The following is a 26,431-nucleotide window of genomic DNA, read 5'->3' as shown; positions in this document are numbered from 1 at the left end:
TTGCGGTGTGAGGAGCTGCTCTAACAGATGAGAAACACCAGTCATCGGGTGTCTGGGAGTCGGTGCTTTCAGGAAGCTAAGCTCACCTGGCTGCTGGCGTGGAGCTGGGAAGGGCTCATGCAGAGAGCTGTCTTGTTGGCTCTTCACAGCTGCTGCTGCTGTCATGCAATTCTGAGATATAATTATACTTGGAAATGTTTACTTTTTTCTGAAATTCAAACTTAACAGACTACCAATACTTCCTCTGTAAGTCCTGTCAGGACAGCTACGTCAGGAGGGGCCATTAGACTTTCTTCAGGTAAGAGGAGTCTCGCCTCCTCAGACAGGGGAGGAGGAGCTACTTCTCCTCGCAAAGGACAACCCAGCAGAATTCCCAGCAGAATTCCCTCACAAGACCTACTCCTACCACCTCGGATTAACCTTTAACAGGGACGCATGTGACCGTGGGGAGGAATCAGTGCAGGTGAGCGGGACCAGCGTTTGCAGAGAGCTGGATGCAAACATAGGGAGAGCGCGAACAAACGGGGACCCCTGGCTCCTCTGCATCTGTCCCCTCGGCACCTCCAACCAAGAATGACCTTCAGAGGAGAATGGCTGTTGCTTCACTTCTGCCTCTCAAATTTCAGGCCCATTTCTCAAGCTCCAACCCTAACCTAGAGCCACGCAGGCAAAGTAAGTCTGGGGAACCTGGTTCTAATAAGCCTGGGTGACACTGTACAAAACCACTAGATAATAAAACTTTTATCTTCCTCTCCCCTCCCCCGCCTCCCTCCTGGCCCACCTCTACCCCCCTTTTAGCTTTCTCTGTCTCCTTAAATTATTATTGGTAATTTATGTTTTCATTTATATCATTTAGGTTTTCAAAATGTTTAACATACAGTTGTCTACAGTTTCATAAATGTTCTCATGTATATGTAAATACTAGAGGCCTGGTGCACGAATTCATGCATGGGTGGGGTCCCTCTGGGTGGCCTGCAGGGATCGGGCCAAAACCCGCAGTCCAACGCTGCCCGCAGCTCCTACCTGCCACCCGCTCATCCCGGCCCCACTGTGCCTGCTGCAGGCTCATGCCCAATCAGTCCCGAGTGCTCGACAGCCATGAGCCCTGTGTCTGGTGCCCTCCTAAGGGGTGTGGCCTGCGGAGTTGGGCTGAAACTGGCTCTCCACCATCCCCCGAGGGGTCCTGGATTGTGAGAGGGCACAGGACAGGCTGAGGGTCCCCACTGGTGCATGATCGGGCCAGTGAGGGACCACAGGAGGGTTCCAGGGGTATCTGGCTCCGTCTCACCCAGTCCTGATCAGGGCCAATCAGGGTTGGCCAGCCAGGGAGGGACTGTAGGAGGGCTCCAGGGTGTGACCAGCTCATCTCACTCAGTCCTGATCGACTGGACCCCAGTAGCAAGCTAACCTACTAGTTGGAGCATCTGCCCCCTGGTGGTCAGTGCATGTCATAGCAAGCTGCTTAGCAGCCTTAGCATACCATTAGCATATTATGCTTTGATTGGTTGTTTGGTTGTTCTGCTGTTTGGTCTATTTGCATATTACCCTTTTATTATATAGGATATTCAAATTTTATTTCTTACTGCTGTATATCTGTGTTGTCTCTCCTTACACTTTTTTAATTGATTTTTTTAAACTTTATTTTTTTATATATATATTTTATTGATTTTTACAGGGAGGAAGGGAGAGGGATAGAGAGCTAGAAACGTCGATGAGAGAGAAACATCGACCAGCTGCCTCCTGCACACGCCCCACTGGGGATGTGCCCGCAACCAAGGTATATGCCCTTGACCGGAATCGAACCCGGGACCTTCCAGTCCGCAGGCCGACGCTCTATCCACTGAGCCAAACCAGTTTCGGCTAAAACTTTATTATTGAGAGTATTACAGATGTCCCCCTTTCCTCCCCTGTTGCCCCCTTCACCCGGGTCCTGCCCCACCCCAGAATTTCACCACCCTATTGTCTGTGTCCATAGGTAATGCATGTAAGATCTTTGTTTAATCTCTTTCCTCCCCTTCAACCCCTGTCCCTCCTCAGACTGTTCCATGTTCTCATGCCTCTGATTCTATTTTATTCATCAGTTTATTTTGTTCATTAGATTTCTTGTTTGTTTATTTTGATTTTTAGATTCAACTGTTGATAGATATGTATTTGTTGCCACTTTATTGTTCATATTTTTTATCTTTTTTTCTTTTCCCTCTTCTTCTTTTTTCTCTCCTTAAAGAATACCCTTCAACATTTCATGTAATACTGGTTTGGTGGTGATTAACTCCTTTAGCATTTCTCTTATACTTTTTTATTTTTATTAAGGATATTTTTATTTATTTTTAAGCTATACTGGTCTGATTAATAACAAAAAGGAAAATTAAGAAGGCAGTTGGAAAGAGTAGGGGGAATACAATCAAAGAGTTATTTGTAATGAAAAGAATGTGAATTGTATTACTATATGGATATGTTCATAGGAAATAATCTAAGTAGGAAAAGCAGAGTTATGCTTTTTATTATGCCCACCTAAGTTACAACTTTGGAAAACCTAATCTACATGTTAGCAAAGATGAAAAGCAAATAACGAGTGTAAAAATAGTAACCGTTTAGTGACATTGGATTGCTCTCAGTTGTTATTTCAATTCACTATTATTTCAATGGCTTTCCCTTTTCCCAGGTATTCAATGTAAGCCACCACCAACCATCGCCAACGGAGATTTCTTTAGCAACAGCAGAGACTATTTTCCGTACGGAATAGTGGTGACCTATCGCTGCAATCCTGGGATTGGAAGGGACAAGTTTGAACTGGTGGGCGAGAAGTCCATATATTGCACCAGCAAAGGTCAAGTGGGCATCTGGAGCGGCCCCGCCCCTCAGTGCATCGTACCTAATAAATGCATGCCTCCGCACGTTGAGAATGGAATAAGGGAGTCTGAGAACAGAAGCTTGTTCTCCTTAAATGAAATCGTGAGCTTTAGGTGTCAGCCTGGCTTTGTCATGAAAGGCCCCTCCAGTGTGCGCTGCCAGCCCCAAAACAGATGGGAGCCCGAGTTGCCCAGCTGCTCCCCGGGTGAGTCTGACTGAGGCTTCGAGGGGGCCTGCAGGTGCCAGGAGCTGTGGGAGGACCCCCAGATTAGTGTTTCTTCTGGGAGGGAGATTGTGGCGAGCAGTGTGAGTAAACATTCTAGGGGTGAAGCATGAATCTAAGAAGATGTGTATGCATATGTGTGTGTGTTCAAGTTGAGAAACAAAGCAAAATCTGGGCACAGAATGTGAAGTTCCCTTAGGATTCTTAGAGAGGCTAGATAATGTGCAAGATTAAACAGATCCTAACTTGCAAACTGAAGACTGAAACCCAAATCTGCCTGACTCTAGAGCCATGGAAATCAAAATCACTCTAGATTGTTCAAGCAGTGGGGGATTTAGGGCAGATAACAGGATATAGGATATTGGAAGGTTGGAAAGAGCAAAAGGAGAAGGGCTGTTTGCAGGGAGCAGGAATCTGCTGTTGGCTCGGGACTGAAGAACCCATGCCCGCACTCACTGCTGAAACACACTGAGCAGCCCTCCCCTCCAGTGCTGGCCCCGGGACCAGGATGCAGCTGCGATCTGGAGCCAAAGCCATTATCACTAGACACTAAGTCGCTACTGCTAAATAAGAGCCATCAACACTGCTACTTCCTGAGCCTCCTCTAGAAGAAGAATGGCTTTTGTCATCTTCCCACCTTTGAATTTGTTATATATTCCAGCAGTTGACAGAGTCTAACCAGAACTCAGCTGGCCAGGGAGATAAGCAATTATAGTTTGCAGGCTTCTAGCCCCAACAGTCAAAGGAGAATGCAAAGGTGTGAGTCTGGGAGTTCACAGGAATTTCACCCACACAGCACTTAAATATCACATCACTGTGCATTTATTAATCAAGGAGGCAGAGGGGTAATGAGCCCTGAAAATGGGTTTTTAGAGCCTCAGAGTATTTTCAAAGTCCTTAAGGGAGTCATTCCTCTAGTCTAATCTCCCATCTTATACCTGAGCAAGCTGAAGTCCAGAGAGGGGAACTGACCTGCTCTAAGTCAAAAGGAAATGGTTTTCCATTTTGCTACAGTTTTATACAATTTATTTGAGACTCAAGTGTGTTTTGATTGAGTTAAAACCAATTGTGTAAAGAGACAGTCAGAGACTCAGTTACAAAATGCTGTATTGCAATATGCGCTTTCATTATGAGGGCTGTACTTATTTTTAGAAGATTTTGTTCAATGGTTGCCCATCTTCTCATTGGAATGAAAGAAGAACTCCAGGTCTTCTCTTTATATAGCATCTGGCTATATAAAGAAGAGACTGGGAGTTCTTCTCCAATCCATGTCAGAGGTCACTGAAAAAGGAGTTGGGCTCTGGCTGGTGTTGCTCAGTGGTTAGTTAATCGGCCCACGTACTGAAGGGTTACAGGTTTGATCCCCAGCTCCCATGGGGCGCATGTGGGAGGCAACTGATCAATCTCTCCCTCCCTCCCCCACCCTCTCTCTCTCTCTCTCTCACTCTTTTTCTCTTCCCCTCCCTTCCTCTCTCTCTAAAAATCAATGAAAAAAAATCCTTAGGTGAGGATATACAAACAAACCAAAAAGGAGTTGGGAGGGGATGAGAAGAGATGTAAGTCCTGTTTGTTGTACCAGAGTGGGATCGGTGATTGGCAGATCTGTTAGATAAGATTTGAGCCTGAGCATTCCTTATTGCCTAACAGGTGGACTATAAATTGGTGATGCTTTTCTTGAAAGTAGTATGAAGATACTAAAAAATCCTTCAATCTTAACAATTGTATCTGGGTAACCAGTAATGGGAATCATTCTAGAAGGGAACTGCCTGCTAATCTTCGGTGAGGATTTTAGATGGAAAGAAAACAGTAAACTGAGGATATCTCAGTGCTAGTACGGTTCTGTGCTAAATCAGGTCTGTGGCCTCTCTCTCTCATATTACCATTCACAAAATGAGGGTGTCAGTCATATAGACTTATAGTTATGATTCTGTTGGCCAATTTACCACTGGGGAAAAGTGCTTTTCATATTATTAACAGCGCTTGGTTCTCTTTCCCCAGGATGTCCGCGGCCTCCAGAAATCCTGCATGGCAAGCACACCCCCAGCCACAAGGACAGCTTCTCCCCTGGGCAGGAGGTGCTCTACAGCTGTGAGCCCGGCTATGACCTCAGAGGGGCTGCCTCTCTGCGCTGTTCGCCCCAGGGAGCCTGGAGCCCAGCCGCCCCCACATGCGCAGGTGCCTAAACTCTTGTCTGGTTTGAAATTTTTAGCTTGGGGCTTTATTCTCCATGTGCCAGTGTTATCTCTGTTTGCTTTTCTTTTTCTCCAGTGAAATCATGTGCTGCCTTCCAGGACCAACTTCCTAATGGCCGTGTGCTCTTTCCACTTAACTTGGAGCTTGGAGCAAGAGTGTCCTTCGTTTGTGATGAGGGGTGAGTGTGAGCTTGCCGGGCCCCTGGACACTAAAATTGGAGTTAGAAGTTAATTCAAAAAGGGAAGGTTTGGTGTAGCTAAAAAAATTAATTCAGGGATTACATCTTAGAAGTATGTAAGAAAAGTAAGAGTAAGGAACAGGTAGGAAAAAATAGCATGTGATATGAAGGAAAAATTGGGACATATATGAAATGGCAGGAATAAAGACAAATACAGTGATTTGTTATGAGTATACACTGAGTGGCCAGATTATTATGATCTCTGAACGCATACTAGTCTGGCCACTCAGTGTATGTATTATCATACGGGAAGCCTGGTCTTCTAATGCAACAGACTCCTAATTCTGATGCTGGAACAGTGAGTGAAACAGTTCCCAATTTGGATGGAAAAAGCAGAGAGTAACTGGAAAGAGCACAAAGATTGTCCTTTTGTCTCTCTGGCTGTGATGAATTCGTGCATGAATTCGTGCATGGGAGGGGTCCGGCCAGCCTGGCCAGCGGGAGGGGACATGGGTGGTTTGCCGGCCTGCCTGCTGGTCGAACTCCTGGTCGAGGGGGTAATTTGCATATTAGCCTTTTATTATATAGGATATACACTGAGTGACCAGATTATTATTCGTTCAGAGATCATAATAACCTGTCCACAGAGTGCATATGTGATGCATTAATTGGGAAAAATATATATTTTCCAAGCAGAAAAACAGAAGAGTAATTTGGAGAGTCCCAAGAAAAGTGTGATATGTAACAAGAAGCTTATTAAAAATAATTAAGATTATTTAAGAATTATTTAAGTCATTTTTTAACCATCAAAAGGAAAATTTGTCATAAGAGTAAAAGCATAAGAATGGGTATTTTAATCTAATCACTTATCTCTGGTTAGTAACGTGCTTGGGGCTCTGAAATGGGGTCCCGGTGGCTGGTGAATGTTTTATGTCATGACATTGTTCATGTGAGCCTGGTGCTCTTCCCGCTGTGCTCCTCTCTGAATGGGAAGGATCCAGTGTGCGCAAAGAAGCACCTGACCTCAGACTGTTTCAAAGAATCCTGGCAGGCACCCAGTGACAGCACCCACTAAGATTTAGGAGCCATCGGGGTCCCACATGCATTGACCATTCTGGATGGTCGCATACAAAAGTCATTTCTGATCTCCTTTCCCTTCCCCTAGAGTACTCAAACTTACTCAATAGCCCAATGTGCCTTCTTCACAGCCATCACAGCCAGAGAGACAAAAGGACAATCTTTGTGCTCTTTCCAGTTATCTCTGCTTTTTCCATCCAAACTGGGAACTGTTTTACTCCCTGTTCCAGTATCAGAATTAGGAGAATTAGGAGTCTGTTGCATTAGAAGACTGGGATTCCCATATGACAAGTACATTTATCAGGTTTATCATGGAACTAGAGGTCCAGTGCACGAAATTGTGCTCTTGAGGGGGGAGGGGGTCCCTCTACCCACATTGTGAGAGGGCACAGGCCAGGCCAAGGGACCCCTACCAGTGCATGATCGGGGCCAGGAAGGGACACAGGAAGTTGGCCAGTTAGGGAGGGACCACGGGAGGGCTCCAGAGTGTGCCCAGCCTGTCTCGCTCTGTCCCAATCGGTCAGACCCCAGCAGCAAGCTAACCTACTGGACAGAACATCTGCCCCCAGGGGGTCAGTGCAAGTCATAGCAAGCAGTTGAGCAGCCTTAGCATATCATTAGCATATTATGCTTTGATTGGTTGAATGGACAACCGGATGACTGGACACTTAGCATATTAGGCTTTTATTATATAGAATGATCAGCTAGAGATTCACTTCTCAGAATCTCGGTCCCGGATCAAGGGGATGGCTGCTACGCTATGACTGCCTTCTTCAGTTCAGCCTGGCACTATGTGTTATGTGGCCAACTAACTATCCTCCCTAACTGGAGGCTGTGATTTGTCCAGATCAATATGGCCTCCAAACTTCTGCCACCTGTTGGTTTCTGATGCTAAGGTTTTCGGCAGGGCCTCAGATTCTTGCAAACTGAAACAGCTCACCTATGCACTACCATTTTCTTCTTTAGATTCCATCTACAAGGCAGCTCTGCTAGCCATTGTGTCTTGGTTGGAATGGAAATCCTCTGGAATAGCAGTGTCCCTGTGTGTGAACGTGAGTAGAAGGAATAACACTTTAGGATAATTCCTCCCTTAACCTATTTAGTATTTTGACTTATGGCAACCCCAACATGGTTCTTCTATTTTCTAATCTGGATTATTGGGAGCTAGCTGCTTTTTAAATGGTATTTATTTGTGATCAATTCGTTGCGATGCACGTTATTGTACGTCATGTGTTTTGGGAACCATTTTCTCTGTCTCTGTTATTTTGAACTAGAGGCCCGGTGCACAAAATTCGTGCACGGAGGGGGGTTGTCCCTCAGCCCAGCCTGTACCCTCTCCAATCTGGGACCCCTCAAGGGATGTCCGACTCCCCTCTCACAAACCAGGACTGCTGGCTCCCAACAGCTTGCCTGCCTGCCTTCCTGATTGCCCCTAACTGCTTCTGCCTGCCAGCCTGATCACCCCCTAACCACTCTGCTGCCAGCCTGTTTGCCCCCAACTTCCCTCCTCTGCCAGCCTCGTCACCCCTAACTGCTCTCTCCGGCAGGGTTGATCACCTCCAACTGCCCTCCCTTGCAGGCTTGGTCCCTCTCAACTGCCCTCCCTTGCAGGCCGGGTGCCTCCCAACTGCCCTCTCCTGCTGGCCATCTTGTGGTGGCAATCTTGTGTCCACATGGGGGCAGGATCTTTGACCACATGGGGGCAGCTATATTGTGTGTTGCAGTGATGATCAATCTGTATATTACTCTTTTATTAGATAGGATAGAGGCCTGGTACAGGGGTGGGGGCCAGTTGGTTTGCCCTGAAGGGTGTCCCGGATCAGGTGGGGGTTTCCTTGGGGTGTGGGGCAGCCTGAGCGAGGGGCCTGTGGTGGTTTGCAGGCTGGCCACACCCCCTGGCAACCCAAGCGGAGGCCCTGGTATCTGGAATTTATTTTCCTTCTACAATTGAAACTTTGTAGCCTGGAGCGGAGCCAAGCCTGGGGCTCCTTCCGAGGCCGGCAGCCATTTGTGTTGGGGTTATAATTGAAACTTTGTTGCCTTTAGCGGGTGGGCCCGGACAGGGTGTGCGGAAACCTTTGCTTCCCCTGTTGCTGGCAGCAACCCTGGCCTGCTCTCTCAAGCTCCATTCTGCCACCATTTGTTTGAATTTATTTACCTTCTATAATTGAAACTTTGTAGCTTGAGTGGAGGCTTAGGCCTGGCCAGGGCAGGCGGAAAGCTTGGCTTCCTCTGTTACCTAGGAAACCTTGCTCTCTGTGGCTGTAGCCATCTTGGTTTGGGTTAATTTGCATACTTGCTCTGATTGGATAGTGGGCGTGGCTTGTGGGCGTGGCTTGTGGGTGTGTTGGAGGTATGGCCAATTTGCATATTTGTCTATTATTAGATAGGATTCTTCACTCTAGGTGATATATCCTGCAGTAGTTTGCCTCTAGATCAGGAGAGACTAAATAATGTGAAGTTTTGACAATTTTCTTCCTTTCTTCTTTCCTAATTCTTTCTTTTCCTTTCTTTTTCTAATATCAGGATGTAATCACTCTACATTTTTTCTGCCTACTGGCTAATATGTAAATATGAAACATGCATTCATTCGAACAACTATTTACTGAGCACATACTATGTGCTTGGTATTTTCCTAAGCACTGGAGTTATAGCAGTGAAAAAGATAAGTTAATGCCCTGTCCCCATGTTATTTATGCCCCAGTGGGGAGATGGTCAGGAAAAACAATAAACAAATAAATATTATGGAAGTGATAGATCAGAGCAGTGAAAGAATGAGGGAGAAGTTGGGAGCAACATTACAAGGGGAAAGCAGTTTAAGACGCCTTAAACTCTCCAAACACACACTTAAATAAATTATGTTGAAAGATTCAAAAGTAATCTGTTTAAAACATGAGTCTGCTGCCACAGCTGGGTGGCTCAGTTGGTTGGAGCATTGCCCTATACACCAAAAGTTGCACCTTGGATTCCCAGTCAAGGCACATACCAAGGTTTCAGGTTCCATCCTGGTCAGGGTGTGTATAGGAGGCAACCAATTGATGTTTCTCTCACACATTGATGTTTCTCTCTTTCTCATTCTCTCTCTCAATCTCTCTCCCCACCCCCTTATCAATAAAAACATATCCTCAGGTGAGGATTTAAAAATAAAAGAGTCTCCTATATGTAGGGTTAATACCAAGTTCTCCTGTCCTACCCAATTATATTTTGCCCAATAAAGACAAAATTTTGCTTTATCTCTTGACCTTAAAGATTGTAATATATGTATAAATAAAACAATCACATTTTACTACAATGTTTATATTGCTAGAAATCTACTCAGACATCAAAATGTGCTTTTTATAGTAAAACTTATGAGAAAATAGCTTACATACTGTTATCTGCTATCCAATGTTTCTTCATGGGAATGGGAATGATAAGTGGCTGTCCTACTGGCCTGCATGAGAGCTCAGTTATCTTTCTTATTTTCCTGACTCTTACTATTGACGTAGCTTCCTCAAAACACCAAGCCTAGTTAGAAAAGCCAATTAGAAGTGAGGAGGGGACTGTTTTATACAGACAAGCAGATACTAGAAAGAGGTAACAAGTTGAAGCCTGACAGAAAGTAAAGGAGAAAATTAAGTCATAAACAGATCCATACATTTTAAAAAACAAAGCAATCTGAGTTGCTTAGAATTTTTACAATAACCGCAGAGGCTTCAATTCATTGTGTCAGCACACTGTCATAATCAAGATTGATGGCCAGATCAATAAGTTATCAAGGAAAAGTTTCACATCTTTAAGGTGATTAGTACACGTGGAATACATTGTCAAAATATTTCTCGAAAATGTCTTCCTTGGAGGACAGTGACTTTATCTGTGCTCTTCATCACTATATTCCAGGGCTCCAATGAGTGACTGACACAGAGTATATGCTCAAGTAATATTTATTAAGTAGTCGAATGAGTTATCCTCTAAAGCAGTGGTTCTCAACCTTCCTAATGCCGTGACCCTTTAATGCAGTTCCTCATGTGGTGACCCCCAACCATATAATTATTTTCGTTGCTACTCATAACTGTAATTTTGCTACTGTTATGAATCATAATATAAATATCTGATATGCAGGATATCTTAGGCGACCCCTGTGAAAGGGTCGTTCGACCCCCAAAGGGGTCACGACCCACAGGTTGACAATCGCTGCTCTAAAGGGTTATTATTCTTCTTTAAAAGTTTTGCATGTTAAGTTTCTATTATCCAAAAGTCTTAACTATCAGGACGATTCAAGATAAGCAAATTTCTTTTGTACTTTTTCCATGAAAAATGAGATCGAGATCTTATATCATTTAGCCCATCTCATCAAAGGCTGACAGCAAAGATACAGTCATTGGTGTTTTCTAGGAGCACCAACCATAGCATCCTATGCCTGTAGACTACCTCTAGTGAAAACGCCTCAATGAAACTAACAGCCCTTGTGTTCTTTCCAGAAATCTTATGTCCAAATCCTCCAGATATTCGTAATGGAAGACACACAGGAAGACCTCTGGAAATCTTTTCTTTTGGAAAAGAAGTAACTTACACATGTGATCCCCAGACAGACAGAGGGACGGCCTTTAGTCTCATTGGGGAGAGCACCATCCGCTGCACAAGTGACAGTCAAGGGAACGGGATCTGGAGCGGCCCTGCCCCTCGCTGTGAACTTTCTGGTCAGTACACATTTCCCCACCTCCCATATGGATCAGTGTGTGTGGGCAAGAACCTCCATATCACTATCATGACAGTTATGTTCCTCTGAATATCACTTTGTTATGAATATCAGACACAGAAGTACCTGCCAGGAGAATAACAGATGGTTCTAGAAGTGCTGCACTGTGCCCCAACTGGTGGTATTCTGATGACCCTGCCCACTGGGGTGAGGAATGGAGGATGGTGAGGAGAGGAGGCAGTAGAGCGTGGAGAGAATCAGTGAGGCCCAAAGTGTATAGAGAATATTTTAAAACCAGTGGAAATATTTGGTTGTGCCATCTTTATTACTGGTTGTTTCCATACTCTATAGATGCTGTGCAGAGCAAAATGTACATGTCGATGGAGTAATTTACTTCAAAATTAGTAATGCTCTAAAAGTAATTGGGCAAGTCCCGATGTAGCCATTTGTGCTCCTCTTGTTACTTCTAAGAGTTCTGCTCAGCCCCTGACTGCATTTTGTTGACCCTTCTTCTCGCCTTTAGCAAAAGGAACTGAGGATGCCCTGGAGAAGTGAAGTGGGTGGTTGTGCCCTTGGCCTCTGTAGCTCAATCCTTTGCCATATATTTTTAGCTTTAAGTGCCAGTCCCTGGCAACCAGAAGCTCCTTTGTGGCTGTGATTGTCCACACAAGCTCCGTCCTCCAGAGAGGACAGATGGCATTGACTGGGTTATTGTAGATGCCAGTGGTGTTTCTGTCTGGTGCTGTCTGCAGGTAAAGGACATACATGATCCTGTTTAAAGGCTGAGAGGTCTGTGTTTAGAGAATTAGTCTTCCCACTGACCCGCAAACATTCAGTGCCTTGAGTCCTGCCTGCCTAGGTCTTCATGTGGCGCTAAGAGTCAGAAATATTATTAGATGTGTTGGCGTGTTCATACTTCTCTGTTGAACTCAAAGTCTTCTTTTGATCTTAGCATGCCCACCTCCGCCCAAGATACACAATGGGCGTCACACTGGAGGACATGTATCTCCTTATCTTCCTGGGACGATAGTCAACTACACCTGTGACCCAGGGTACCTGTTGGTGGGGAAAGCCTTCCTTTTCTGTACACATGAGGGGAACTGGAGCCAAGTTTATCATTATTGCAAAGGTAACTTCTATTCTTACTGGGTTTTTATGGGAGATTTCTGCATGAGGCTAATAAGATGGAGATCTTTTCTGAGAGGATGGTGAAATGAGTATCCATAGAGGAGAAGAAAAGCAGAACAAACAGTAGGAAGAGAGGCTGCACAAATATCCTTACCTCTCCCAATTAAGTAGGAAGAACAGAGGGAATTTTCAGTGATAAAACAGACATCAATCACTAATTTAAAATGCTTTCCAGGCCTTTTACTAATAAACTATTCAGCTTTAAAGGATCACAGATGGTCCTCACACACACACCTTTAGAAGGTCAATAAGAGAGTAGAAGCACCTTGTTGTGAGGACGGTAGAAGTGAGGTCGGAGCAGTTAGTTCGGGAATTGCCGGGTGCGGAGTCTCACTATTACTTCCAAGTCCAAAGGTAAAGAGTTTATTGCCTCTTACCTGCACCAAGTCCCAGGAATGATTTTTGTTATTCTGTCTATATTTGCAAAAATGAAATATGACTTTAAAACCTTTCTTGGCAGTATTCTAAAAAGCTACAAAATGTGAGATTAAAAGCCATATTCTATGACTAGGCATGCTATTGAGATCTTTACAAAAGGGATGTGTGTTAGTCTCCCGGAGACTCTCATGAGGTGGGATGATTATTCTTGCTCTCTTACCGAGGAGGAAATTGAGGTGTAGAGAGATCCAGTTACTAGCCTATGATCCTCAGCGCAGGAGTGATGGTGCTAGGATTGGACCCCAGCTCACCCCCTGCTTTCTAACTCTGCCTTTTATACTGTCTCCTTTTAAATGTGGCTTTTTGGCTTTTCCGAACCATAAGTTAAGGGCTTTTTGCTTGGCTTGTTTCTCTTCTATTCTTTCATTTTTCAAATACCATGTTATCTTCCTATTTCCTGTGGTATGACCCAGGAGCATCTAGGCTAGAGTATGCTTATCCTAACTCCTCATCTTTCCACAACTTTTCAGTTTCAGAGTTGTTCACCATTAAAAGTGGATTACAGTACATTCCATATTCCCAGGAAAATAAAGTTTGAGAATCTTAAATCATAAGATGTTTAGGGAGGGGATATCAGTTTTTCTTGATTGAAAACATGACCCATCTTTGCTGAAGGGAAAATAGGTTTGGGGGTCATAGGTCTTTCCCTTATTGTAGTTACAACTAAAGTTATCAATAAAATATCAATTTCCTTCTGATTTTTCTAATTTCAGAGGTAAAATGTAGCCCCCCGGAGTTTACAAATGGAATCTGGAAGGAGCTGGACATGAGCCAAGAATTTCGATATGGAGATAATGTAACCTTGGAGTGTAAAGATGGATATGCTCTGGAAGGCAGTCCCCGGAGCCAGTGCCAGGCAGATAGCACATGGGACCCTCCTCTGGCCACATGTACTCGTACATCTGGTAAGTGCAAGAGCAGGTACAAGGAATGTAGGTGCTCCCCAGTCATGCACTGCTCATTCATTCATCCGTACTGGCATCCAATGTGGTGTGATTGTTACCGCACGGGTTAGCGCTGAGGAGTGCAAGAGGAGCTCCTAATTCTTCTCCAAAAGCCCTTAGCAATGGGAATCAAGCCAGCCTTGCTCTCTTCACAGTTCTCAACCCATTCATCTTTCCTTGGGGACCTCCCTGAACCTTTTTTGTCTGCATCACTCTATTGTTGCACGCATCCCACAGTAATGATTCATTTATAGCCCGGGGCCTTAAAAGTCAAGAGCCCATCAGAGACAGAGCAGGCCTTCAAGAGTTTCAGCATGAGTCAGGAAACACCTTCCAAGTTGCTGAGACCAGCTGTTCCATCTCCCTCACTGCTGTAAGCTACAGGACTCTAAACTTGTCAAACTACATCAGCAGATTTAGAAATCAGGTGTCATTGAGCTCTATGGGCAACTAGATAGCAAATTCTAAACCCTGAACTTGTACACATCAAGGAGCTGATGAGTAAAATTAGCAATGAATAACTTTTCTTAATCTAAGTTAGTGCTAGGCTTCCCTCACCCATTCTTATGATTCTTATTTGTAGCAGTGAATACCAAGATTGTTCAAGATGTTTTTATACTTAGTCCCTTGTATGTGCTAGTTAATCTGACTTACAAATAGTATTTCCAAATTACAAACTGTAATCTCCTTAATATCAAATTATATTTACTTTGGGAAAAATCTCACTGCCTAGCTGGCTGAATGAATGCCTTTAGAAGGTTCAAAGATGTGGCCATGAAAGACAGAAAATTCCCATGATGAAGGGCCACCCTACCAGACATTAAAAGAAATATAAAGCCACAATACATAAATCACTTTAAAGTAGCACAAAATTGACTCATTTTTATAAGTGAAACAGAATAGATATTAATAAAATAAAGGTTATAAATAAAAGTATCTTACAAATTAAATATCACAGAGACGGTAAAGATGATCAAATAACATAGGTAGCATTGAAAGAAATTTAGGACTTTTCTTTTTATCTTACAAAAAGTTTCAGATGTATTAAAGAGTTACAGTTTTAATAAAGTCAATAAAGAAAAACTAATGTAAATTATATTTATTTATCAAACCTCTGGAAGAAGGCTTGAACTTTTTGAACTTTTTGATATGATAGAGAAAATAATAAAAGACCAACAAATTTGACTTACAGCTTATGTGCATATTTTGGAAAGTAAATACGAAAGCAGTAGACAGATGAGAAATATGTGACAAATTTAATGAAGACTTAATAGTATTATCATACAAGTAGCAGTAGTGGTAGTTGTGGTGGTAAAAATTAACATATTGATTGAGTGCTTAATTCCACAGTTCAAAGGTTAGGTAGGTAAAGAGATGCTATAAATATGTAAAAACCTAGATATAAGGGAACATGTTCTAGATGGGAATGTACCAAAGCATTTCATGGTAGTAGAATTATATGTAACATTTTTCTTTTGTTCTGTTTTATAAATTCTTTCTGTAGTTCTATTCATTTTATGATAAAATGGTAAGTTAAAAAGAAAGGAAACAGACCACTGAGAACACAAGATAAAATGAGATTATCTCAGTAAAACCAGTGGTTTTTTATATTAGAATAAAATTGGACTGTGCAAGGATAAAAATTAGGCTAACTTGTCATTGGCTGAGGGCTCCTGTTTAGTCCCGTTGAGTGCTTGACTGATGCATCTGTGACCTTTGTCTTCCTTTTAGGCCGACGTAATGCTCGCATTATTGGTAAGTTTTATAAAGGGTTTGCTGAGAAACGCTAGCATCTTTAACAGTAAGTATCCACTTATAATGAATGAAATGTAAAAAGAGAGATCAAAATATCTTACATTGCGATTTCATTTAGAAAGGAAACAGTGATAAACTCAGGCCACAGTGTGGCAAAACTGGTACCCTCATATGCCTATAGAGGTTCCTCTCTCAAAGGCTCTGCACTGTCTTTGAACCATTAAAGATGGCCAGTCCTTCATCTTATTTTATTGTAGCTGGAGAATACAACCTGGGAATATTCTTCAGGGTGGCAGTCATGCTCGCTTGCACAAATTGGAAGCCTCAAAGACCACTAAGCCTGTTTCTGGGATCTGAGTATATAAGAGGAATAGTGTTATGATAGAGTCGGCTTCAGAGGGAATTGGCAGAGTTTGTTGTGTAGAATAGCTGCTGTGCCTCACACAAGAGACGCGCAGGGCCTGAGAGCCGGAGCCCAGGAGCCTCAGTGCTGTTCTCACATGTTGTTGAAAGGCTGCTGTTGGACTGAAGTTACAAAATGGCTCTGCTCACTCCTTACCCTCAACCCTATAGCAGTGACACTAAAGGGCTAGATTAAACAAGAAGCAAAGGGGAAATCTTTTTGTTGTTGTTAATCCTCACCAGAGGATATACACTTAGTGGCCAGATTATTATGATCTCTGAACTCATAATAATCTGGCCACTCAGTATATATACAAACACACACACACACACACACACACACACACACACACACACACACACACTAGTGGCCCGGTACACAAAATTGGTGCATGGGGGTGGGGGAAGTATTCCTCAGCCCAGCCTGCACCCTCTCCAATCTGGGACCCCTCGAAGGATGTCCTACTGCCGGTTTACAGGGATCGGGCCTAAACTGGCAGTCAGACATCCATCTCACAATCCAGGACTGCTGGCTCCAGCCATTCACCTGCATGCCTGCCTTCCTGATTGCCCTAACCACTCTGCCTGCCGGCCTGCTCACCACCAACTGCCTCCCACTGCCAGCCTGCTCGCCCCCAAATGCCCTACCCCCGTAGGCCTGCTCACCCCCAACTGCCCCCCTGCTGGCCTGATCACCTCCCACTGACCCCCACTGACAGCCTGCTCACCCCCCTGCTGGTCTGCTTACCCCCCTGCTGGCCCCTGCTGGCCCATCCTGGCCTGATCACCCCCCGGCGACCCAAGGTCCCAGCCCCTCCTTTTTTTCTTTTCTTTCTTTTTTTTCAGTGCCTCCTTGAGTGGAGGCCAGGGCTGGCTGGAAGCAAGTATCTAGGATTTACTTATCTTCTATAATTGAAACTTTGTAGCCTTGAGCGGAGGCCAGGGCCAGCCAGGGCGGCGGGAAGCTTGGCTTCCTCCATCGCCAGGGCAACCCAAGCCTCCTGCTTGCTCCAGCTCCATGGCTGGCCACATCTTGGTTAATTTGCATACTTGCTCCTGATTGGCTGGTGGGCATGGCTTGTGGGCATAGTGGAGTGATGGTTAATTTGCATGTTTCTCTTTTATTAGTGTAGATATCAGAGGCCCAGTGCATGAATTCGTGCATGGGTCGGGGTCCGGACAGCCTGTCCAGGGGGAGGGGACATGGATGGTTGGCCGGCCTGCCTGGTGGTCGAACTCCTGGTTGAGGGGACAATTTGCATATTAGCCTTTTATTATATAGGATATACACTGAGTGGCCAGATTATTATGCGTTCAGAGATCATAATAATCTGGCCACTCAGTGTATTTTTCCCATTGACTTTTAAAAAGAGAGCGTTGGTGGTGGGGGTAGGGAGGAGACTCGCCCCAACCAGGGCAAAGATCAAACCTGCAACCCATGTAGGTGCCCTTGACTGGGAATCAAACCCATGACCCTTTGGTACAAGGGCTGAGTTCTAACCAGTGAGAAATGCCAGCCAAAGGGGAAATCTTAAAGGTAAGCCAGTGTTGGTGTTTTTTAAACCTGAATTTAGTTACATTTTAAAAAATCATTGGCAACCTCTAGAGAGACTAGATATGAAGACAGAGATGAAAAGCTATGTATTTTGCATGCACTTGATTATCTTATTTTACTGCCTAGGCATATTCTCCGGTGTGGTCCTCTTTATTATATCCATCATTGTTTCCTGTTGGATGATTCTAAAGCGCAAAAAACGGTCAGTACAGCCACGGGCTTTGCAATCACTGAGACCTATGTTCATACTCACTCACTAGCTTTGAAACCTGGGCAAGATACTTAGTCTTTCTAAAGTTCATTTTCCTTGCCAGGAAAATAGGAAAATAATCATTCCTACCTCAACACAGTGCCTCTCTTATAATGAATGTCACAAAATGTTAGCTATTGTTATTTATACATGACTACTAGAGGCCTGATGCACGAAGATTCATGTAAGAATGGGCCTTCCTTCCCCTGGGTGCCGGCACCCCTTTCACTCTAGCCAGAGCCTCCTTTCCGCCTTCTCATGCTGCCGAGAGGCCCGAAGCAGCTGGGGTGGTGCGGAACGCCTGCATCGTCGCCATGACACAAGCGTCCTGCCCTGCCCCGGCTGCTCAGCGACTGCATATGCAAATTAACCTGCCATCTTTGTTGGGTTAATTTGCATACTCACTCCTGATTGGCTGGTGGGCATCGTGAAGGTATAGTCAATTTGCATCTTACTCTTTTATTGGTGTAGATTATTACTGACATTTAAAAGTAATTCAATACTTATTTTACTATCAGTTCTTATGTACCTTCATGACAATAACTGCTACTTTCCATACTATAGGTATTGTACAAAATACAGAATGTATATCTTCACTATGGGAGTGAAAGGAAGCCTCGTGTAAGATTGTTGTGCAAAGCCATTTAAATGTCCCAATCCTGTTGTAACAGTATTTACTCATCAATATAACTTTGGGAATAGAGAAATGTGTTGTTCTAAGGCACTTGTCTATAAGCAGGTTAGAGTTCCGACACAACATGTAGAATGGTTTTTAGTATTATTTTCTAATCCAAGTTTTTACTTCGTTTTGAAAAGTGTGACTTGGTTACATTTTTCTTTTTAGATACCTTACAAAGATATAGGAAACCGGAGACAAATTATGCCCTAAATTTCCAAATGCAAGTTATTGATTACCTCCTTTCAAAACTAAAATGTATATAATTTAGTTATTTCCCCCATCTTTTTCCCCCCTGCCAATTAGCAGTGATACAGATGCAAAATCTAAGGAAGTGGATATCCATTTACATCCCCAAGAAGGCAGCTGTGACCATGCGCAAAGTCTGCAAACATACGAGGAACCTAGCAGGTACCGAACACAAATTGAAATCAAAATGCTTTCAACAACTCAAATATATAAAATGGAAACAGGATTTAAATGTGATATTGTACCTGGTAGATCACTAACACCAATGGCATTTTGAAAGTACTTCAGGAGCTAGAAACGATGTTGGTGGTGTCTTTCTTGGATAATTGTTTCCAGTGCTTTGGGGTGAGGACTCCATCAGAGCTGTGCATAGGCACTGTGTTCCAAAGCATTCCTATATTTTTGTGCATTTGTTATCGGTGGAAGTGGAGCCCTTGGGGGGCCATGGGGAAAAGAATTTTATGGATGATGTAAAGTTAAGGGGGTTCCCTTCCAAGGTCCCATCTACTGGTATGTCAGTCCCACCAGGGAAGAAGTCCGATGTTATAATCAGCAGGGCTAGACTTAGGGATGCCCAGTCTCCACCCCATATTAAAGCACAGTCCAGTCCAGCATCCTGCATGTGGGGTCCACATGGCCATGGGCTATGAAGCTTATAAGGACACATGGCTATGGAGAGAGAACAGGCGAGCGCACGGGGCAAGTGCAGGTCATGAAGTATTGTGTCTAACCCCCTAGCCAATCCATTGTTCCTCAAGCTAGACTGACAGGCAAGCACCTTTTCTACATCACCCTGACTTCACTGTGTATGTGCCCATCTCCCCCTTTGTTCAACTCCTTCCCCTGAGCATGTGCCCTGACTGGGAATCGAACAGGTAACCTCTTGGTACGTGGGAGCCATCAGGTACCTACAAAGATATCTAAAACCTGAGACAAATGATGCCCTAAATTTTAAAATGAAAGCTACTGACGACCTCTTTTCAAAACTAAAATGTATATAATTTAGCTATTTTTCTCATCTTTTTCTCCCCTGCCAATTAGCACTAATACCTGGCCAGGCAGGGGTGACACATTTGTTTTCCTCTATTATCTGGGTATTTTGATGGGAAAATTGTGCAAAACTGATTCTTAGCTAGCCATGCTACCACCAAGTATAAACAGACTAAATAAGCAGACCACGAGGGCAATGCTTGTCTTTATAAAATTTTATTTTAAAATGTTCCAGAAGACTGCTTAAAATATCATTTGATTTACCCTATTCCTGCCAGGTTACCTGTTTAAAACACATTGCCACCTTTCTTCCTATCTAAGTTGCATGAACCCAGCTGAGAATTCACTGACCCAGGAAGCTGTCCAAAATAACTCTAGTGCAAAGTGATGTCTCCCTTTGGAACTCAAAGCACTTCCTGTCTATTCCACTTTTTAAAATAAATTATTTTCTTTCAAGGATAATATATACTCATTGAAAACAGAAAATACCCAGAAACATAAAAATAATAAAAATCACTTGTAATAACCCAGTGGTTAGTATTATTAAGCTACTTTGCATATTATTTTACATTTGCAAGGTTATACTTTGAGATTATATGGATGTGATTTTGGTTTCACCAAATGACAACCATTCTTCTCATTGTTAAAAACTATATATAAATACATCATACAGTATTCGATTTTTCATTTGTTTGTTTTTTTACCCATTAACTCTATCGCATTCTTTCACTCACTCATTCATTGATTCTCCAAATTTTGATTAGTCACTTACCATTGTCACCGGACAATCAATAAGTCGGGGCTGCCTGTCACTACTTGAGCCACTTCAGCAGACAGGGTTCAATCCTATGTGAGCGTTTATTCCAATCCTGCCGGCAGCATGGGAGAGCAGCAGGTCATCCATAGACATCTGCTCTCCCCCCACCTAAGCCAGCTGCTCATATTGGGTAGAAGGATGAAGATTACATGGGGAAGTAGGCAAAAGGGATAAGAATAGGTATGCAAAATGGGCAGTTTACATGTAATGCAGGCAGGGTATGTGCAAAGGCCTGGGGGCCCCTCTGGTTTCTGCAACAAGGTTGTTAACCTTTCAGTGATAGCAGGCAGCTCCTGGATGTGGAGGATGGACCACATTCCCAGGTAAGGAGGCAGACTCCAAAGACACAGCCACGCGTTGAAACGCATGAGAATGCTCGATGATGATGCAGCTAACATGGTGTTGGGAACACTTGTGAGCTAGAAAGGGGACAATGATGAAGGGTCAGGTGGCAATAATTACTGGGAGTGTCAGGTGAGCTGATGGGAGCCTGTCCATTTGTGACAACACTGGAGCCTGTCCAGTGTTCCTGGCCTGAAGAAAGAGTGGCCAAGGAAGCATCTGGACACCTAAACTATGCAATACCTCCTTTCAGTCTTGACTGTGATACGGGCAGGAGGACAAGTTATCTGAAGCTGCCCCCCCTCCAAACTACCAGATTCTGTTTACTTCCCCCTGCCATAACCATGGTTCAGAAAGGAGACTAAAGGGAAGGTGTTGTGTGTTACTATGGACCTAGATTTCTGGAATAAGGCTCTTTTTATTTAGTTGCTCAACTCTGAGGACACTTTTCCTTTGACAAAAAAGAAATGGGGAATGGTCAAGTTATTCATTAATCTCTTATCTACTCAGTGTCTCAGTTTATGCCATTTGTGTCCTACATAGCTACCAAAACAGAGGGCAATAAACACTTCTTTTAAACGTGTAAAATATATGAAATGTCAGCATCAGGATTATCAGCATATAAATTTGTTGACCCTGCTGTCATTTAAAGAAAAATTCCTTTTATTTCAGTGTCCTTCCTTGAGAAAATACTACAACGCTGAAGAACACCTCAAATGAAAATGCTCATTGGAAAGGACCCAATTCATTTCAACAGAATAAGATCTGGGACTCATAAAACCCTTGAAGTGACTTCACAGAGAGGCCAACGTGTGCACGTGAAGATGCTGAAGCTCCCAATTCCCAAGGAAGCTCCCTCCTCGGAGTCTGGATGCTGTCACTCCATCTTCCTTCTTTGTGCTGAAATGAAAGAGCACGCTGGCTAGTCAGGACAAAGACTGCACTGAGGGCTGAGAAGTAGTCTCAGTTCCTTAAAGGAAGAAGTTGTCACCTAGGATTTCTGTCTCTAAGTTTGTCATTTGTCTTTCTTATTTTTAATTATTTATATAGGTGACCCTTGAACAATGTGGGGGTTAAGTGTGCCATCTGAATGAAAATGCTGTTTCTGATTGCCAATTTGCTAAATACTGAATGCAAAATCCCAGGATACCGAGGGGCAACTGTACAATTATTGAAAAATATTCAAGTATAGTTATTGAAAAATATTCACCCATGCAGTTCAAATTCTTGTTGTTCAAGTGTTAACTGTAATATGGAATGGACTCAAAAAAGAGAATTTGGAAAATGCAGGAGGAAGATATGAAAAACAAATAGGTCACATATAATTAAACTATGCAAGGATAACTACTGCTAATGTTTTAATTCACTTTCTGCTAATTTTTCTTCATATATATGGGTCTTCATACACACATATGTCTTTCTTAAATACCTTCTTTTTTGTTTATAGAGCAGAATCCATTCCTTTTAGAGAGGTTGGAGTAAAAGATATGTTTTCACTTTGTCAAAAAATAGTAATTTCTGTTTGTTAAATAGTCATTAGATGATTATAGGAAAAATGGGTTAAGAATACTCAAGGGAAATATTTGGGGGAAAAATAAGCTTTGGATATTTCCTAAGCTCTGTTTCAAAAGTATTCTGTACTATGCTCTGTTTAAAAAACATACTGAATTTTAAATAAAAGTAAAATTTTTATATGAAAGTAACTAGTTTTCTTTTGAATGGATTCAGACTACACTAAATTTACTAAGAAACAGGACGTTTAAGAATTTATCAAATTAATAACATGTATTGACACATCCTCAACAAGTAGCCCTAGAGTGTCTAAAAAATCCACATCCTTAGAGATGAAAAATTCATTTGGGGTGATATTAGGGGCCATCCTAGAAAATATCAGAATCTTTCTGGATATTTAAGAATAGATTTGTGTATGACTACTGCTACTTCTGTGTAATTCTGTTTTTAATAGTTGTTTTCGAAGTATATTCTGATATTTATATTGATAAATATCAATAGTGAACTGGACCTCAACTAGAAGTACAATTTAAAGTCATGCAAGAGAAAAAAATACACAGCAGAACCAAAAAGTCAACTGACAAAGTGGGAAAATAAATTGCAATATTTCATAGACAAAGGGTAACGGGCTTAATTGAGAGTAATTCAAAGACCAATTCTCCACTACCTCTCTAAAAGGGCAAGAGAGATTTATCCAGATCACTCACACACACACACACACACATGCACTCACACAAATAGTCCACAAATATATAAACAGATGCTCAATGGTTTGCTTAGCAAATCCCTACTGTTTCTTGGGTTTGGGGAATAGAATCTTTTAAAAGAGGTGTAGAAATTAAGTGAGAATTAGCCTTGCTTAGAATTAAAAATCCCTTCATAGAAAAAAATCTAAATTCTTTTCACTCCTCTGAATGGAGTAAGTAGGTTGGTACACAATGTGATTAAGAAATATCTGATGCCTGTGACTTTTTAATTGTTAAAAATCCATGAGATACTTTTTTAAACATTGGTTATCTCTGGGAAATAATGTGTAAAATACCATATTGCTTAACTTATTTGTATTATTAAGCAATTCTGTTAACTTCTTTTTCAATTTAAATATATTTTTATTGATTTTAGAGGGGAGAGGGAGAGAGGAATAGAAACATCAATGATGAGAGAGTATCATTGATCAGTTGCCTCCTGCAGCCCCCACTCCCCCACTGGGGATTGAGCCCAAAACCCAGGTATATGCCCTGACAGGCAATCAAACCGTGTTCTCCTGGATCATGGGAGGACACTCAACCACTGAGCCATACCTGTTGGGCTTCTGTTAACTTCTTCCCTCACGTTTTTCATCTGAAAAGCTGCAGCTGAAACAATTACTCTCCAAAGCTATTTCCAATGCTAATCTAACTTTTTTTGTACACTTAGATGTGAGATGTAAGTTAATTTTAAACTATAATGCTTTAATGAAATTTGGTCTCCCCCATTATATAATGAGAAAGAAAAGATTTTATTATTGAAACTCTTCTTATGAAATATGTTTGCAATATATCTACTTTTTTGAGCCTTCCGCAACAAGAGGAAACAAAATGAAAATGTGTTCCTTCTGAGAAATGCCCTCCTTTCTGTATTTGACTGGCTTCACAAGGCCTGCTTGGGTGTGGCCTACCACAGGACGGCTCTGGCTGGTAAAGCTATTGGCGGGCAGGTGCTCACCAGGTGCAAATAGAGAAGGCATAGCTCTCAGGGCCAACCTCAGAAGCATGGCTCATCCTCTGTTCAGCCAGCCACACCCTTTCAGCTTTCCACAAACACCTACTGGGTAATCCACCAGGGCAGTCGAAGGCCTTTTCTGGGAGCATTCACAGGTGCATTCATGCTGCTACCCCCACCTCTGAAAAGCATCATGTAAATATACTCATGTAGGTGGCAAAGAACCATCTAACATTGTTTTCTTTTAAGGAAGTCGGACTCTGATAATGACATCCCCACAAACCAACTACATCATACCACAATACATGAAGCCTTAAAAGAGATCTGCCACACAGCTCAAAACCTGAGTATTCATGCCTCTTCACCACTCTTTCTCCTTTTCTCTTTAGCAGTTTGAAAAAATCTTTAGAGGGAGTTAGAGGAACCACTAGTTTTTTTGTTATTAATCCTCACTGGAGGATTTTTCCATTGATTTTATCGAGGGGGGAGTGGAAGAGAAAGAAACATTGATGAGAGAGTGCCACATCAATCAACTGCCTCCTGTACATACTCCAACCCAAGTGGGGTGGGGAACCTGCAAGCCAGGTACATGCCCTTGACCGGAATTGAACCCACGACCCTTGGGTTGGTGGGCTTCTACTCTAACCATTGAACCACAACAGCCAGAGTGGAACCACTAGTTTTCACTCCCCTACTTCCCTCAAAGCCTTAACTCTCTTTGTGTTTTCTCCTGTGAGGACCTTAGGAAGTTCACTGTCCATATTCTCCTTTGAACTCAGTCACTAACATGATCTCAATGCTAAGGGACAAACATTCACTCCACTTCATAGGTCAGCTTGTCTGCCTGATTAAAAAAGGTTTTTCAGTGCAGACATTCCTATCTCATTTTTTTAAGAGACAAATCCAGTTTTGTTTTTAATGTCTAAAATTATCAAAATCTCTCAGAATATTTTAGCATTTGGTAAATCCATAGATTGAAGAATTGAATGAGACATGTTAAATGCACTTGATAGCAACACCTGTTTGTTTCATTCAGTACTTAATACATATTTATTATACATCTACTACAGGCCTAGAACTGTCTGGGCACTGGAGAAAAAGCAATAAAACTCAATTACTGACTCATAGAGCTTGTCCATAAAAATAGGGAACAAGACGGCACAAATCCTGAGATGAGTCAACTCAAAATAAGTTGAAGCAATCGATGTGATAAATTTAAATTATATTGAGAATGCTTTGATGAATACCAGGTGTAGAAATTTCATTGATTGGAAGAAAATTCCAGTCCTAAATCTAATCTAGTACCTGTAACTAAGAAACAAAACACTAACCATATTTTCCCCCTATCTTTTGAATATTCTCACACAAAAAAAACTTACTTCCAATTCCCCAAATAAGTGGGAAAGATTTTTCTCATCTTTATTGAGATATAATTGACATATAACATAGTGTACTAGTGGTTGTAGAGAATAGATTCTCTGTTTTAATAAGTGACAACATTAAGATACCAAATTATAATTCTTTTACAACTGTTAGAATGAAGAGAAATGAATTCCCCATAATCGAGTTTCCTATTCACTGTCTCCTTAATTATACCTCTTTTAACCTGTTTCATTGTGGGGTATCAAGATTTAATAACCCAAGATATTTCGGTGTTTATTTTGTAATCATCTCCACATGTAGTGTCTTACATGCCAATAATCCAAATATTAATTATGTTGGTCTGAGAGGAAGAGGAAATTCCATGGTTTGTTGAACCCAGCAGTCTTCAGTACATCTCAGATGCAGAATTGTGTAAATATATATGAAGTTTGTAATTCCCGAAGGAGCATTTCAGGTTTGCACGGGAGCTTCCATTTCCTCACCAACATCTCATTCTTTAACCTGGAGCAGTACAGGTTCTATCCCCACCATTGTATGAACAAAATAGAAGTTGATATATATATTGGATGGTTAAAATTGTTTTTCTTTACCTGAATCCAAATGTAACATAAGGTCAGTCAATACAGAAAACTGAAAACCACAAAGAAAATTAAATATAATGGGGTATATTTCCAACTAATCTCTTTTTATGTGCATAAATATACTGTTTTTGTTTCAATAAAAGAAATACCAAAAGGTATGTACTGATTTGAATTCTGCTTTTTTTCATTTATGAATATATTATAGTTTTTCACATTGACATTATTTTACACTGTTTGCTACATTGAATTCCATCCCACAAAGCTAACAAGCATCAATTCCTTAATACTATTACTAGACACTTAAGGTTTATATTTTTTTCAAAATTATACACCTTTGCTCACAGCTCTCATGACTTCTTTGGGATAAGCTCTAAATAGAACTGGTGGTTTAAAATCCACCTCCATTTAAAAACATTTCACATTTATAAAACTGAGGTTAAAAATTAGAA

The 26,431-nt window shown here is 42.2% G+C and overlaps 1 protein-coding gene across 1 annotated transcript in view; it reads left to right on the top strand.

The window, feature by feature from the left end:
• Nucleotides 1-22,504, top strand: part of CR1 (complement C3b/C4b receptor 1 (Knops blood group)) — a 158,635-nt gene extending 136,131 nt beyond the window's left edge. The window contains exons 54-64 of the mRNA XM_054712264.1: nt 2,663-3,055; nt 5,072-5,248; nt 5,342-5,444; nt 7,488-7,573; nt 10,982-11,200; nt 12,152-12,328; nt 13,539-13,730; nt 15,501-15,524; nt 17,608-17,683; nt 18,714-18,818; nt 21,478-22,504. Coding sequence (XP_054568239.1) covers nt 2,663-3,055; nt 5,072-5,248; nt 5,342-5,444; nt 7,488-7,573; nt 10,982-11,200; nt 12,152-12,328; nt 13,539-13,730; nt 15,501-15,524; nt 17,608-17,683; nt 18,714-18,818; nt 21,478-21,490 — 1,565 coding nt within the window. The 3' untranslated portion in view covers nt 21,491-22,504. The remainder of the gene's footprint in view (nt 1-2,662; nt 3,056-5,071; nt 5,249-5,341; nt 5,445-7,487; nt 7,574-10,981; nt 11,201-12,151; nt 12,329-13,538; nt 13,731-15,500; nt 15,525-17,607; nt 17,684-18,713; nt 18,819-21,477) is intronic.
• The last annotated feature ends 3,927 nt before the right edge of the window (nt 22,505-26,431 follow it).

Source organism: Eptesicus fuscus, chromosome 22, assembly GCF_027574615.1.
Source record: "Eptesicus fuscus isolate TK198812 chromosome 22, DD_ASM_mEF_20220401, whole genome shotgun sequence".
NCBI lineage: Eukaryota > Metazoa > Chordata > Mammalia > Chiroptera > Vespertilionidae > Eptesicus > Eptesicus fuscus.
The sequence above is the reverse complement of the archived record's forward strand: the minus strand, read 5'-3'. Positions and strand labels throughout refer to the sequence as shown.